The 15,192-nt window shown below is 56.9% G+C and overlaps 2 protein-coding genes across 2 annotated transcripts in view; both read right to left on the bottom strand.

Annotated features, from left to right (window-relative positions):
• The window catches only part of REM1 (RRAD and GEM like GTPase 1), a 2,968-nt gene extending 2,817 nt beyond the window's left edge, over positions 1-151 (bottom strand). Inside the window, exon 1 of the mRNA XM_010722677.3 lies at positions 132-151. Coding sequence (XP_010720979.1) covers positions 132-151 — 20 coding nt within the window. The remainder of the gene's footprint in view (positions 1-131) is intronic.
• Positions 152-3,548: 3,397 nt separating this feature from the next.
• The window catches only part of HM13 (histocompatibility minor 13), a 15,909-nt gene continuing 4,265 nt past the window's right edge, over positions 3,549-15,192 (bottom strand). Inside the window, exons 3-14 of the mRNA XM_019622352.2 lie at positions 14,155-14,255; positions 12,922-13,004; positions 11,921-12,009; positions 11,112-11,197; positions 10,870-10,995; positions 9,087-9,144; positions 8,511-8,594; positions 8,165-8,201; positions 7,030-7,132; positions 6,482-6,567; positions 4,709-4,798; positions 3,549-3,936 (exon numbers count right to left, since the gene is read on the bottom strand). Of these exons, the coding sequence (XP_019477897.2) occupies positions 3,855-3,936; positions 4,709-4,798; positions 6,482-6,567; positions 7,030-7,132; positions 8,165-8,201; positions 8,511-8,594; positions 9,087-9,144; positions 10,870-10,995; positions 11,112-11,197; positions 11,921-12,009; positions 12,922-13,004; positions 14,155-14,255 (1,025 nt within the window). The 3' untranslated portion in view covers positions 3,549-3,854. The remainder of the gene's footprint in view (positions 3,937-4,708; positions 4,799-6,481; positions 6,568-7,029; positions 7,133-8,164; positions 8,202-8,510; positions 8,595-9,086; positions 9,145-10,869; positions 10,996-11,111; positions 11,198-11,920; positions 12,010-12,921; positions 13,005-14,154; positions 14,256-15,192) is intronic.

Below are 15,192 nucleotides of genomic sequence, written 5' to 3'. Positions count from 1 at the left end.
GCAGCGCCGAGCGGGGCGGCTGCGTGGGGACCCCCCCCGGCACAGCTGCGGGCCCTCCGGGCACCGTGCGGGCAGCGCGGACACGTGGGTACGTAGGTGTGTGCACACATGCACGAGAGGTTCACACGCACAAAAACTTGTAGATGCGCATACATGCACAGCACGCATGCACATAGATGCAGAAATATGCGTGGACAGATGCACGTGCATGCAGCAGGTACGCTGTGCCAGGGGCCGGTGCACAGGCGTTGCTGTAGCTGCAAGGGGCCGTGCCGTCCTGCCCTTATGGCAGGGGTTTGTTGGAGGTCAGCCCCCCCCCGCCCTGTGTCCATCCATAGCTCTGTGCAGAGCCGCAGCAGCCTCCTCTGGAACGCAGTGAGTTGAAGGCCTCCCCTCATCCTCCTCCTCTGCAAAGAGGGGGCAGTCCTGGAGAGTTCTGCACACAGAGGGCCTTTAACCCCATCACCTCCGGCTCTGCCCTGCCAGCCTGGCTGGGAGAGCCGCATCCCCCAGTCCCTCCATCCCGCTGCCCTCCCCACCCCCACCCCTCTGCCTTTGTGAGCACCTCCAGCCCTCTGTCACCATCCCTCTGTCCCAGTGCGGTTCCCAGGGTGGGCACAGCTCTGGGGTCGCCTCCTCCATTCAGGGCCTCGCGGAGGGCCTGGTGCTGCCCGGTTCCCACCACGGCTCTCAAAGCCACTAATTAGCCCCCATCTGGCGGTGCTGGCCTGGCCGCGGCGGGGAGGCCGAGGACATTGTGCACAGGAATGCCTTTCAGCAGAGCCGGGCGCCCGCCAGCTGCACCGCCAACAATACGCCACGGCTGGGATGAGCCAGCCTGAGCATCGGCCACCCCGGGTGGTGTGGGGACAGCGATGGGTGTCCCATGGCCGCCCCATCCCGTGAGGTGGCTCTGAGGGACCCCCCTTGGCACGTTGGGGTGCTGGGGATGTCAGCCCTGCGCCGCTGCCTTGGCCGCAGTTGGGAGCGGGTGCGCCGGTGTCTGCGGGCAAGACGGATGGCTTCATTTCCATCTCAATTCTGGGAAAGGGGCACACGGTTCGGTAACAGCGGCCTCGGCCATATGGCGCTGGCGGGGCGCAGCCTGGCCGGGATTGTGGCTGCTTTGCACCGAGTAGGGGTTGCCCAGCAGCAGAGCACATCAAAGCCTCCGGCCGTTCCCCCCACCGCGGCACCAGAGGGACCACACAGGGCACAGCTGCACCGCCTGTGCTGTGGAGATGATGGGGACACTGCCACAGCCCCATGGCAGCACCCAGCCTTGTGCAGGGCTCTGCAGCTTGGCTGCATTTTGGGGGCTGGGGCTTAGGGTGGATTTTGCAGCCCCTAGCCCAAGCAGCAGCAGCAGCGTGATAGGCTCAGGAAGGACAACGTGTCCCAGGAGCACAGATTGGGATGCAGACACACGGCTGAACAGCACGGACCTGCATGGATGCACAGATCTGCAGACACCAGGATTCAGGCTGGCTGTCCTCCAAGTGAGTGGAGGCCCCCAGCTGTGAATACACACCCCAAAACCCAGACTGGGGCTGTGCATTGCCTCCAGCTTATCCATCCCTACACCTACAAGGCTCCTCAGCACCCCGCTCTACCCTGAATAGGGCTCCTGGCAGAGCAGGGCACTGTGGAGTCCCAACCTTGCCGTGTGGCCACCGGCACCCGTTACACAGCTGGAGAAGGGTTGAGGCCTGAGAAAAGTCCCCCTGCGTTCCCCTCCCACCTTCTCCCTTCCCGTTCCCGGCTCCATCCGCTGCAGCCCAGACCAGCTGGAGCCAGGCAGCCCTTCCTGGGATTTATTCCAGCTTCCTGCCCCTCCTCGCCAGCAGGCCGGGGATGGGGCTGCTCTCTCCTGCTTCCTCTCCCTGCACACAGCCGACGGTCAGGCGCCGGCACTCCGTGGGACCCCGGCTCTCACCAGCAGCACCCCCACTAGGCAGCCCCGTCCCCTGGTGCCGCAGCTGGGCTGGGGGATGCTTGGACAAAGCAGATGCAGTGGGGTGCTGCACCCAGCACACATCCCCACATCCCTGCTAGGTAAAACACACGGGTGTGAGCGGCAACCCCAAGCACCAACACTTCTTAACTCCGTGCTTGGCATCTGAACCCCCTTTGCACCCACAGCCCATCCCGCTGGGGCACACAGGGTTCAGCTGCAACCCCTGGCAAAAGGAGTGCGTGCCCACAGGCATCTGCATAGCTTTCCAACCCCAAGCTCCACAGCTGCAGCAGGCTGGCTCTGTCCCGTCCCCCAGCTCCACAGATGGAGGTTTCACACTGGAGCCGGGGCGTTTGCATTTCCGTGTCCTCCCCCTAAGCCGGAGGGACCCTGCGGCGAGGGGAAGGTGGCCCAGACAGAGTGGAGCCGTGCAGCCGCTGCAGGACCCAGGTGCAGCACGGGCGGGTGAGCCCGGGGCCGCCCAGGCGCCAGCTTTGCTCCCAGCTCCTCGCAGGGCCTGAACGCTTCCTTCCTCCGGGCCCTGCCCCACTTATCGACCGGGCAGGGCTGGGTTGACCCCGCTCTCCCCTCTCGGTGCCTTCCGCTCCCCATGGCGCAGCCGTGGGCCCTTGGAGAGCTCCCAGCAATCTGCTGTGCTGCTGCTGCCCTCAGCTCCGTGGGCAGGAGGAGGGAGCGAGGAGGCAGCAGGCAATGCAAGGGCAAGGCTTGGGGTATGGCACGTACCCCAACGCAGTCCTGCATGCTTCAGAACCCCAAAAGCTGCACGGGGATGAGCGCAAAAGCATTGTGGCACTAGGATGGTCAAAACTTGGGAGGATGCAGGGCCCCATAGGATGTGGTGCTGGACCCACAGCCCCGGGCAGGGCGCAGCACCCCACGGCACAGCCCGTGTCATTTTCCATGGGACGCTGGAGGCTGCTGAAATCACATCTGGAGTCTAGACTCAGCGACTCCATGGGCCGGGCCTGTCGGCCGCACCGTGCCCAGGCCCTGCTGCACACTGTTTGCTTAGCTGGAGGTATTTAATTGGAATTAAAGTGGCCCCTCTTGTTTTTGCGGACAGGGCTGTTGGAAAAGGAGCTGTAAGTCATAGAAAACATCTGTAGGAGGCTGCGAAGGGTCATTAGATGGCAGAACGCAAGGCGCCACTTTTAGTGCTCACAGCCGACGTGGGGAATAATAGCTCAATATGGCTTTTGTGGAGGGGCTGCCAAGCCAGTGAGCACTTTCTATTTATTCTGGCAGAGGGGACAGCTAGAGAGATGCAGGATCCTCCGTATGCAGGCCCTGAGGCAGCCATGGATGACACTGCGTGCTGTGAGCTGCACACAGCCCCCTCCTACCCCAGGGACTCAAACTTCCCTGCTGGGCACAGCAGCTATGGCCCTAAACCTGGGTCTGTGGCAAGAGGCCAGGGAAGGGCAGAGCACAGGAGGAGGGGAAGGTCTCTTGGAAAGTCAGACCAGGGGCCCAGATCCCATGGGAAGAAAGAGGCTGCCGGAGGGGTCAGGACTCTCATCCGTGGCTTGTGAACCAGGTTCCAGCAGCCAAAAATCACTGCTCCATTACCTCTCCTTCCTTTGAGATGGTTTAATATGAGAGAAAGCAAATGCACAATACAAAATTTAAAAACCGGCCTGTGGTTTGTCCCCTGCCTGCTTTGCTCTCACGTAGGAGACAAAACAAAGGAGAGTGTGGCTGCACAGCCCCGGGGGGCAGCAGGAGGGGTGGATATGTGGTGTACATCAATACCCCACCTGGGCGGCTGCTCCAACACACACAACACGATGCTCTGGCAGAACTGTTTCGTCTGTCACTTGCGAAGGGTCTGGAAGGGCCTCAGCCCAGCGGCGCCAGGGTTGGTCCATAGGCAAGGTCACTTCTCTTTCTTGTCACCTTCTATCGTCTCCTCTTTGGAGGCCCTCGGCACCTCCTTGGGGGTAGAGCTCTCCTCATAGCTGGGGACAGAGAGACGAGAGCAGAACGGTTATCGGGGTCAGCCCTTCTCTGGGGATGGACATGCGTCAATACCCAGCCCAGAGCCCGGTGCACCCAGGAGCTCAGCACTGTGTGTTTGGGTTTGTCTCAGTACGGTGACTGAGGTCAGGGTGGGCTCCTGCCACTGGCCACAGGGAGATATGAGTGCTGACCCACTGCAACCACCCTCAGCCATAAGGAGGAGGGATGGGGGGCACAGATGGGGCCAGGCCAGCTCTACAACTGGGCCCTAATGGAGGAAACCTGGGAGCAAACCAGGGCAAAGATTTCAGCCTCTTTCCCTTTTCATGATTTCTACCTCACAAAGGAGGGGCAGCCAGCCCACAGCAGAAAGGTGACAGCTGCTGCATGGGGAAAGGGCAGAGCTGGAACAAGCCCCTACCTGGCCAGAGCGACAAAGAAAGGGCACCGCGTGCAATTGCTACATGGCACTGGGGCTTTGCTGCCGGCGTCGGCGGGGACAGGGCTGTTTCTGCTGCATGGAATCAGCAAGGCTGGCTGGCGAGCCGGACACGGTGGGGAAGTGGGTAAGTCTTGGTGTGTGAGGCAAGATTTCAGCAGAGGACTCATAGCTGCAGAAGACAGGAAGCAGGAAGGGAAAGGGGGAAGGACAGGACAGAAAGGAGAGGGGGAGGGAAAAAGAGAAAGAAAAAGCAGAAAGTTTCTGAGTGAGATAGCTGCAAACCTAGCACCCTGCGCAGGCAGCACAGGATCCCCTCCGTCTGCTGGTACCTCCAGGCTGGCCCAGGGCCATGCTGTGAGGGCTGAGACTCAGGGAAGAAGCAGCTCCTGCTGGCATGCATGAAACCGGACAGCTGGAACCTGTGGGGGTACGAGTCTGGGTGCTGTGCTGGCAACGAGAGCAGCACAGAGGCTGTGTGGGCAGCAGACCCCGTGCTTTGTGTGGGACTGGAGGACAGAGAAGTCTTCCCACACCTGACATCTAAAGACTGCAGAGCAGATGGGAGTGGGAGGCTCAGAAGGCTGAAAGCTGTGCCAGCCAGCTCTGCTCCACTGGGACCCCTTCCTGAGGGCTGCAGCACAGAGCCCCTCTGCCTACCCTGCAGCCTGCACAGAGCCTCGCTGCCCTCTCCCAGGCACTTCACGCATGGCTGAGACCCCAGGGATTGACTCAGAGGAGTCCAGCACAAAGATACCGGGGGGCCACACCTGGGTGGGAGGGATTCCTGCAGCAGGGGCCTCTGGCCTATAGGTAGGAGCCTTGCCACATCCTGCTTTCCCTGACAGCAACTGGAGTGACTTCAGGGGGGAGCAGGCAGCTTTGCCCATGCTCTATGTGTCCTTATTCCTCCATAGGCAGCTGCCAGGTTCCCCAAGTGCCGTGACCCAGGGGCCAGCCCTGCAGCTTGTCTCTCCCATGTGTTTCCTGGCACAGAAAGGAGGTGCTGCTGCGAGCAGCTGAGTCACCACACACGGGGGAGAGCGGCTGCAGGATCCCAGGTGCACAGGAAGGACGATCCCAGGACACTCAGTGCCTGCAGCAGCGTCAGAAGTAAACATCAAAGCAGGGGCAGGTGCTGCAGGGCTGTGGAGCCAGCCCAGCTGACAGCCCGGTGGGAACACGCATACCTGCATCTCCCAGGGGAGGGGAAGGAGGCCGGGGGCAGCCCTGTTCCCCACTGTGCAGCTGCTACAGCCCAGGCCCCACTCAGGCACTGTTTTGCCTCTGAGCAGGGTGGGGGCTTGCACTGGTCCCCCCCCAAGCACAGGAACCCCAGCAGCCCTGGTGGGACGCTCCCGTCCCTTCTCTGCTTCAGGTGTCCTCAGGCAAGCAGCTGTGCTGGGGCCACCACAGAGTCTCAGATACACAACAGCCGAGCACGGTGGATAAACAGCTCTCTGGCAGCCTGGGGGGAAGGGGGGTGGAAATCTGCTCTGCCTGGAGCAAGGGGACAGCATGCAGGAGACCAAAGACCGCCTGTCTGCAGTCAGTGGGAAGCGGCTGGGTAAAACTATTCAAGAGAAGGACTGCAGCAAAGCAAAGATCCCTTTTTCTAGATCCCTTTCTCCATTTCTGCAGGCCTAGGGCTGCAAAGTGTCTCCTTTATCCAAGCAGAGAGGCTGGGATGTGCTTGAACCAGCCCTGGCTGCTCTCACAGCTGGATCCAATTCCATTCTCCCCCACCCACAGGCCCTGGGACACAATGACCAAGTATCTCTGCACCAGGTGTGCGGTCCCACCCTCCCCTGCCTGCCAGCACATGGGAAGAGCTTGTCACCAGAGCGTAAAGCAATACCAGATGCTGCCTGCCTGTTGGTACGGCACCAAGGCTCCCACACGGCTACGGGGAGGTGGCTGGAGCCAGGGCCAGCGTGTAGAAACACAGACCCACTCCTTCCGCCTACACACATGCACTCACAACACACCCAGAGCATGCCCAGATGAACCCGGCCCTCCAGCTGTGCCCAGGCCTGGGAACATCTGCACGCTTCGTGTGCTCCAACGCCACAGGCAAAACAGCTCCGTCCCCAGCTGAGGCTCACCTGAACATTTCAGTTACTTCTCCTTTTGCCAAGGCCACAAGAAGCGGGAATCCGATGCACGCAGGGACCAGGTACAGAAGAGCAGGCTGCCAGGAAGGAAAACAATTGTGAAACCAAGCCACAAATTAACCCAATCCTCAGTAGGAGGGCAGGGAATGCTGGCCTTCTCCCTCTGCACCTGTGGCATCTGCCACAGATTGGTTAAAGCTCCAGAAAGCTGCTTCAAGAGCAGCTGATTTTTTCTTCTAACTTGGCCTCCACGCAGACTAGCAAAAGCACCCGCAGCATGCATGCTCCTAGAACCCCCCTTGTTCTGCAGTTCAAGGCAGCTCAGCTGCAAAGAGCCCCCAAAGCACTAACCCAGATGAGTGACGCTGCCTGCTCCAGCAGGGCTCAGTTCCAGAGCTCTGAGCAGGGGAAAGGCGTAGGAAAAGCAAAGCCAAGAGAAGGAATGCATCTACTTTTTCCTGGCATGCTGTGGGACACTTGTGGCCAGGCTGGTGTGTCAGACTGCACGCATCTGTGCGAAGCAGCAAAGCAGAGCTTACCTGGGCATGCTTGAAGATGTGCATGATGAATATGGTCAGACCCAGGCCAAAGATGTAGGCCACAAAGCTGGTGTAGAAATATGTGTGCGTGTTCTTCTTTAAGCTGTGGAGAAGGGAACAGAGCAAAACTTGTCTTGGGCTGGGGCTCTGGGGTGCTGGTGGCTGAAAATGAGCCAGCCCAGCTATGCAGGGCATCTCCTGCTATGCTCTCTCCCTGCTCGTGGGCCACCACAGACACTGCCACCAGCACAGCCCCCAGTCCCATGAATGCACTGCAGGTCTGGATGGGTTAACACCAATGCACGGCAGTGAGAAAGGGAAGGAGATGCATGACCCTGCTGCTGGATAGCTGCAGAGCATAGGGGTCAGGGCTGGGACACAGGAGGGGTCCCACAGCTGCTTTCCCCTGGCAGCCCGCTCCAGCACATGGTGTTTTATCATGGGCAGGCTGCAGGAGCTGGGATTCCCAGCAGGTGCAAGCAGGATGTGGGTGGGAACACCTGGAAACACTGGCACAGACTGGGAGGGTCTGTGCAACAACAAGAAGAATGAGGCCACACTATGGCAGTGGCACGAAGCTGCCCGTTCCCAGCTGCTCCTGAGCTGGAGACTTTCAGTGTGGGGTAACTGCTGAAAGCTACACCCTGGTGGCAGGTGCAGCTCCCTGCGTAGGAAGGAGCTGCGTTCCCCAGCATCTGCCCAGAGGCAGTGAGCACTGCCAGGCCTTGACTGGCACCCGTGTGAGCAGCGCGTCCCAGCTGCCAGCATCTCAGCTCTTTCCCACGCTGTCTCTGCTTCCCCCCCTCTCTGCACAGCTCCTGCACTTTGGTGCGTGAGTCAGTAAGGCCCAACAATGCTGCTGGCCTGGCCACCTCCCAAGGCTTGCCCTTCTGCCCTGTGCACACCAAGGCTCACCCCAGCATCCAGGTCTTACCCACACCCCAGCCCTGCTCATCTCTGCTTTTCCAAGAGTTTCCTCCTGCACCTCCCTCTTCCAGCTGCCCTTCCACATCCCCACTCCAAGCCCCAGATGAGAGCACAACTGTGCTCCCAGCTTGTCCTTTTCCTCTACAACAAACAGCTCACAAGACTGCAAGATTCAACCTGTCAGGTCCCTTCCCGACCACCCACTCACCTGATGTCAAAGCGCAGCAGCAAGGCGATGAAGATTCCTGCAAGGAGAAGGGGAGAGGATGGAGCCCGACGAAAGGCTGAGCAACCCCACTGCCCTCATGCGGCCATCCCTGGGCTCACAGTGCCCTCTCGTGGCACGAGGCACGGGGACAGCATTGCGCAGTGCCTGGCCATGGTGGGACACCCACGGGGCTCTGGCACCCATGCAGCACCCAGCCCAGGTGGAAGGCTGTGGAGCTGTGGCAGGACAGAAGGCAAAGCAAGGTGAGGTGAGGAAGCTGCCTGCTCAGCTCCCCATGACCAATTTAGATGCAATCCCGCTCCTGTCCTCCCTCTTGTGTCCTTACCTGGAATGACAATATCTCCCAGCCCCAGCATGGCAAAGTTGTCAGCCTCCAGGCCCTTCTCCAGCAGGTCCTGAGGGAAAACCACTACGAGCAGAGAAAGGCAGTGAAGGAGAGAATGGGCTGAGCGGACTCAGCACTGCTGAGCCTGGCAAAAAGTGACAAAGGGACAAAGGCAGGACCTCCAGCCCTACCCCAGGCCTCTGCAGCTTCCCCCCTGCTCCAACCCTGGGCACTGGAGTGGGAAACTGAAGGATTCAGGACCTGCCCCACTTGCAGGTTTCATCCACAACTCCCAGGACCAAAGCCACTGCCCACCCTGTAACTCCTCAATTTACCCCTCCAGCATTGCTGTTGTTGGGTTTGGGGTAACTGCCACCCCTGATGGTGCTGGTGAACCCAGCCAGCTAAAGGCTCTGCAGTCCCTCCCCAACACCTGGCTGATGCAAGGGGCTGCTGGCATCTGTCTTCTAGGAGCCCCTTCCTGCCCACATCTTGTCTTCCAAACCAAGTGGCTGGGACAGAGCCAGGGGTAGAGCATGAAGCTGCTGCTCCTGCACACAGGGAACAGCTACTCACGTTTTATTGGGGCCTCAAACGATTTGGCAACTGTCACCATCACATTGGTACCAAAAACCTAAGGGAAAGCAGAGGAGTCTGGGGTGACCATGGCTGCATGGGGGACAAGCATACCATCAGTGGCACGAAGCTACAGGCAGCTTTCCCACCAGCAGCATTGAGAGGATACAGACAGGGTATCCCAGCTCCTGGGGAGAGGGCGCACACCCACTGGGCCTGCAGCACTGATCAGGCTGCATTCAGTCCCGGTGAGCCAATGTGATACAACATGTGAAAGGGTGCAGGGTGTTACCTGTGAGTAGGAGCCCTCGGCTGAGGGTCCCGACCAACAGCAGGCTGCTGCCTGCTTCAACAGGGACCAGAGCACTCGCCAGATGAGCAACATTTTGCCCTGAGATCATTTATCAGTATTGCACTGTCAGCTTTAAATGTTGGCATCTTTTGGAGAATGGACTGTAAGCACACAGGTCAACCGCCCTTACTTCTATTCCTTTCCAGCTCCCAGCCTCCAGTCTTGGCTACACCAACAGTAAGCAAATAAAGCACACGCTGGTTAATGCTAGAGCTAGTGATTAATGAGAAGTCCTAGAGCAAGCACTCTCCTAAGGTGCAGTATGCTCTGCACTTTGCCAGGAAGTGACACGGCTCTACACTGGGACCAGGAAAAAGCATTATATGCAAGTTCTCCTCAGGATTATGCAGGGACACCATATCATTGGTTGACTGAGCAATTCTTTTTCCTTCTTGAAACCCTCCTTGGATCTCACTCCAATTAAATCCAAGATCCAAGTGCCTGTTCCCTGCAGAAGGGCACAGCAAAAGGTTCTCCACTTTACTGATCAGCTGGGGATGCTGACCTCGATGGGCAACAGCAGGAAGTGAAGAAGATGGAGCATGGTGTTTTCCAAAACACCCTTGAGGATGCTCACACCCCAAGCAGAACACAAGGCATTGGTAAGGCTAACTGCTCCCAGTCCACTGCACTGGAGGAAGCAGCATGCAGACCAAGAAGCTGCAGAGCTGACACCTCTGACACAGGCAGCACTGGCCAAGTACAAAATAAGACACAGTAGCCAGGCTTAAACAGCAAGGGATTACTCAGGCAGCTGTAGCACTGCTGGACAGACCTCAAGGTATGCAAGTTTTAAGACTTCTGGAAACAGAGTAATTCAGAGAGTGGAGGCAGACAGGAAAAACTGAGGAATACAGACATTACACAGGATTCATGAAAAAGGGATTCAGAATCACTGCAGAAAGATAAGGAAAACCTCAGAATGAAGACACTGGAGTGGTGTACTGGCTGAGGGAAAATGCCTGGAAGCATTCCAGTATTTAGTTCTCTGTGCAAGAGAACAGAAGGATGCTAACGAAGCTGCCAGATGACAGAGCTGAGGAACTAATACAAGCAGGATCAGCGTTATCCCAGAGCAGTCTCATCTGCCAGCCAGGCACAAGGCAGATGTTAGTTATAAATGCAGGTCCCCAGGATGGGATGTGCTGAACACATGGGCAGCCTACAACAGCCAGGCTCCCAGATGAGATCCCTGCCCACCCTAGGATCTCCAAGTCAAATATTTTTTAAGATACATTTGGTGATCCACATTCTGCCATCATTTGATTCTGTCATCATCCCCACCACACCCTTTTGGGCTGAGGAGATGGAAATCCTGAGTAAAAGTACGTGTCCAGCCAGCATGCTGCCTCTGAAGAGGCACAAGGCCACACACATGCCTTCTGCCAATGGCTGCAACTCGCATCTGCCCCAGGGAAAGCTCCTGTTTACCCAGAAGACGTCGTAGATGAAGAGGCCCCCAAGCAAGATGCAGCCTGTGCTGACGTTGTTCAAGTGCAGCAGCTCCACTCCATTGAGGGAAAATGCCAGCCCGAAGAGATTGTTGGCAATCCAGTGCTGAAAACAACAGGAAAAGGAGATCTGGGTTCCATGGCACATGCAGAGCCATGGTCTTGCATCCCAAACCCCAGTCTTAGCCCAGTGCCCACCAAGGACAGTTGAGGCTCGCTCACCTTCCTCAGCAGATACCAGACCCCAACAACACTGCTCAGGGCCAGGCATACAAGATCCTTGGTGTCAAACTCGTAATTCACTATTTCTGCAATAAAACAGAAGTCACACCTGAGGCAGGCCTGCCAGCTCTCCTTCCTGTGCAGAGCAGAGAAAGCCAAGTTCACAGCAGGGCACCAACACAGACCACAGTGCTCCAACCCCAAAAGAGGGGACTCTCTCCCTGCACACGGCCACACCCACAGTCACCACATCCAACCTGCACGTGAGCATGCAGCCTGCACTGGCAAGACCAGACCTTCTTGTCAGACTCTGCCACATGGACAGCATCTGTGATGCCTCTGTCAGTAAGGAAATTGGATTCAGACACTCTCCTATGGCAGATCTGCTCACTCTTCCTGCACCCAATTAACTCCTGCTGGTATCAGTCAAAGTATTCCTTTACCAGTAAAGCTACTGGGCAGACACTTACCAAATCACAGCCTACCAGTGCAGAGACTTGAGTCAGATCAGTGGAGGCAGCACTGCAGTCAGTACTACGTTACCCAATGAGCTTAAAATGCAGTGCACTTAACATCAGCTCCTCTCTGTAATACTGTTTCTAGGACTTCCCTGCCAGCCAGAGGTAACCAACAGAGAGAGTGCCAGCCAGTGTAAGACGATGCACATGTCCGTGCAGAGCTGGCACGGCTTACAGTAGGACACACAAGGCACAGCAAGGAGCAAGAGGCAAGTCTGTGAGGTTGTTTTAAAGGGCTGCATGTTGAAACAAGCGAGCAAGAAATAGAAACAGACTGGCAAGCTGGCGTACCTTCCTTGCTCTCCCCGGAGCCCTGGGTGAAGAGGAGCTGGTACTGTTTGTTGGGGAAATTTGCAGGGAAGAATCTGTTCATCATGGGGCTGAAACGAGAGTTGGAGAAAAGGACAGTTCTAGAGAAAACCACACGGGGCCCTGCCTTCACCTCTGCATGACAGCATTGCAGCATGAAGCGTCAGCCTCCCAGCAGGACAAGGAAGTCCCAAGTTCTGCCACGTCAGGGACTAGCGTAATCCCCAGCTTGTCACCAAGCACGGGAGCTCATCCTCCCCAGAGGTCTGATTTGCCTGCATGTGGCTGTCCCTAGAAACGTTTTAAGGAAAAAGACACAAAGCATCACGTGCAGGAAGCGAGAACCCACCCTTGGTGTGCATGCACTGAAGACAAACAATCCCCATGCACTGTATGAGTCTGCTCACCCAGAACTGACTATGCCACTAGAAGACAGCTTTGCTACTAAGCTGAGAGCAATGATGAAGCCTGAGCAGAACAGCAGAACTGCCCTAGAGAAAGCATCTGGCCCCCAGTGTCCCACAGCTCAGGAAACAGGAAACAGATTTTAGTTTATCTGTTACTCAAACAGCACGAGGTTTCAGCACTTTGCACCAAACGCTACTGCAAGACACCAAGGATGGTGCCACAAGATCCAGCTGCCAGTTTCAACTGTTCCAGAAAAGAGAACAGGGGTGTTGAGAAGCTCTGCCCTCCACAGAGCAGTGAGGACAGTGCCAGGCCAGAGCAGCTCCTTGTGATGTAATGTTGGTGGGACACAGTCCTCCAGGAGCTCAAGGCAGGCGGGACTCCTGAGCCTTTGGGATGACCTGGCTCTCCCAGAAAGGACTCACAGCACACTCAGGACCTGCCTCCCCAAAAAGCTGTCCAGATCTACCAAGAGAAAACAGTAGCAAGCCAGGACTTGGCTCTGCCACAAAGCATCAACGCTCCAGAACATCCAAATCAGCCCAACACCCTGCAGCCTTGTGACTGCATCCTACCTGATGGTGTGGGACAGGGCAAGGATCCCCAGCACAAAGAAATACATAGAAAGCAGAAGATTGATGTACTCTTGAGAGAATATCTGCAAGACAAAACCACAGAGGTTACAACTGCATTCTCCCAGCGTGAAGCATAAGAAAGTGCTCAATGTGGTAACTGGCAGCTGCTCTGTTCGTGCCCCAGGGAAACAGGAAGAAGAGTTGGAATAACCCAAATTCTTGCATTGCTAATATAAAATAAATTGGAAAAAGCAAAACAAGTGCAACTGGCCTGTGAGTTGTTACACATCCATGAACCACTCAGTTAAAAAAAAAATAACTCCTGTGCTGCAGAAAGGAGGGCAGAGCCTCCCCACTGCATCCCCCACAGGGCAGCTGGAGCAGAGAGCGAGGCAGCGTGCCACTCCCAGGGCAGCACTGCCTTCCCTGCCCCACTTTAGCAGGGTATTATTAGATCTCCTGCCCTCCAACACACACAATGCCCTTTCCACAGGATCACATCCCTAATTCAGAACGTGCTAAAGCCTATGTGCTCTCACAGGAGGAAGAATGCTGGAGCACCAGAGCTTAGAGCAGGATGCAAATATGAAACGGAAAAACCACACACAGTGGTTTCCACGGTGTCATGCTACACAGTTCTTTCCTGGTGCCCATAGAGGATCCTTGCAAAGGCCAGAAGGGCCTGTGGATCTGGGGGCTGCTTTATTATCCCACCATCAGCAGAGTTGGCTGATGCTCTGCTTTACTGCCACTGGCCTAAAGGAGGAGCTGGTCTGAGCAGGGAACCAGAGGTGCTTGAAGTCAAGGCATCTTTTCCATATGGCCTAAAGCATCTGCTGCTGGGACTGCTTCTCTGTGACTCATGAACTCATTAACTCAGCTTGTTGGATCTACACATCTAAGAGGCTTCATCTGGACACACATGGGTTCGCTCATGAGCTCATCTTCACCAGCAATTAGCCAGGGTCACAGCTGAGACATCTTCAGAAGCACAGCAAGGAACACAACAGACAGCAGCATTTGCAATTCAGAAGTGCTTGGCCCCCTCCAGTTTTGGTTTGTGCACCTCCAGATCACCCAAGGAGGCAGAAAGAGCCCAGAGGTGAGCTCAACTCTTAGCAGCTCTGAATTACCCAAAGGCTATGCAGCCTGGGGAGAATTCTTGAGAACAGGCACAGCATGGAGGAGGCAGGCAGCTTGTTCATGGCACATCAACACTGATTGCTCACTTACTTTAAAGAAGAGGTAGAGGCCCAGAAGGGTGCAACTGGCAACAATGGGAAAACGAGCAGCATCTCGGCTGGTAATGGTCTCTGGCATCTCTGAGGAGTTCTGGGAAGGAAGGAGAAGACAGAACTAGATTACCTTGTGGCCCGTGCTCTGGCTTTGTACCTGAGCATACAGTCAGGGACTCTCAAGGCTCCATGGCAGCACTGCCATTGGCTCCCAGTCATCTGCAGGGTTGCGACTGGGTTGCAGGCAGAGCCCAAGATGGAAGAAAGCAGACCTATCTGCATTTGTCCTTCCAAGGGCTGTCACAATTCACTGTATTTTTCCTCCTGACAAGGGAGAAACCCTGCCTCCCACACTGACGTCTCCTTTTTTGCTTAGAGCAACGCTGTGCACCTCGCTGCTCACGCCTGGCCGTTCCCACAGCCTCCCCATCTGCGCACACCATATGTTGCTCACCCTCTGAATGCCGTTTCTCTCCAATCACCTTCTCATTGCTCACCTCACTTCTGGGCCACTCCTTGTGCTCAGAAGACCCAGATTCCTCAAACCGCTTCAGTTCCCCAAACAGCTCTGCACCAACACAGCCAGACCCCCTCTGAGCCACTTCCCAAAACGGACCCCCAGCACCGGGCAGGACAATTGCCTCCCCAGTTCTTTTCCCACCACAGGAGGCACAGGGGCTGCGCTCTCGGTGCTCAGGGCTGGAATTTCGGGCAGCAAACACTCCAGTCCGTCACTTCCCAAAGCACACATTGGCAGGAGCCGCTGCGCAAAGCGACTGCGAAAGAACAGCAGTGTAGCCAAAGCACAGCGCTGCCCAAGGAGACACCGCTCCCCGTGGTGTGCAGGAGGAGAAACCCCCACAGAAAACACACCATTCCCTGCCGCAGACCTCCTGCAGGCAGCTCCGGCGCCCGGACCGTAAGAACAGCTGACACCATTAAACGGAGGCACAGCGGCAGAAACGGGGGTTCAAAACAAAGCTCGGAGCAGCCCGCGGGCATCCGCCAGTGCCGGGCTCCGAGCACCAGGGCTGGG

Source organism: Meleagris gallopavo, chromosome 22 (assembly GCF_000146605.3).
Source record: "Meleagris gallopavo isolate NT-WF06-2002-E0010 breed Aviagen turkey brand Nicholas breeding stock chromosome 22, Turkey_5.1, whole genome shotgun sequence".
NCBI classification, from domain to species: Eukaryota; Metazoa; Chordata; class Aves; order Galliformes; family Phasianidae; genus Meleagris; species Meleagris gallopavo.
This window is presented reverse-complemented; position numbering and strand designations above follow the sequence as displayed.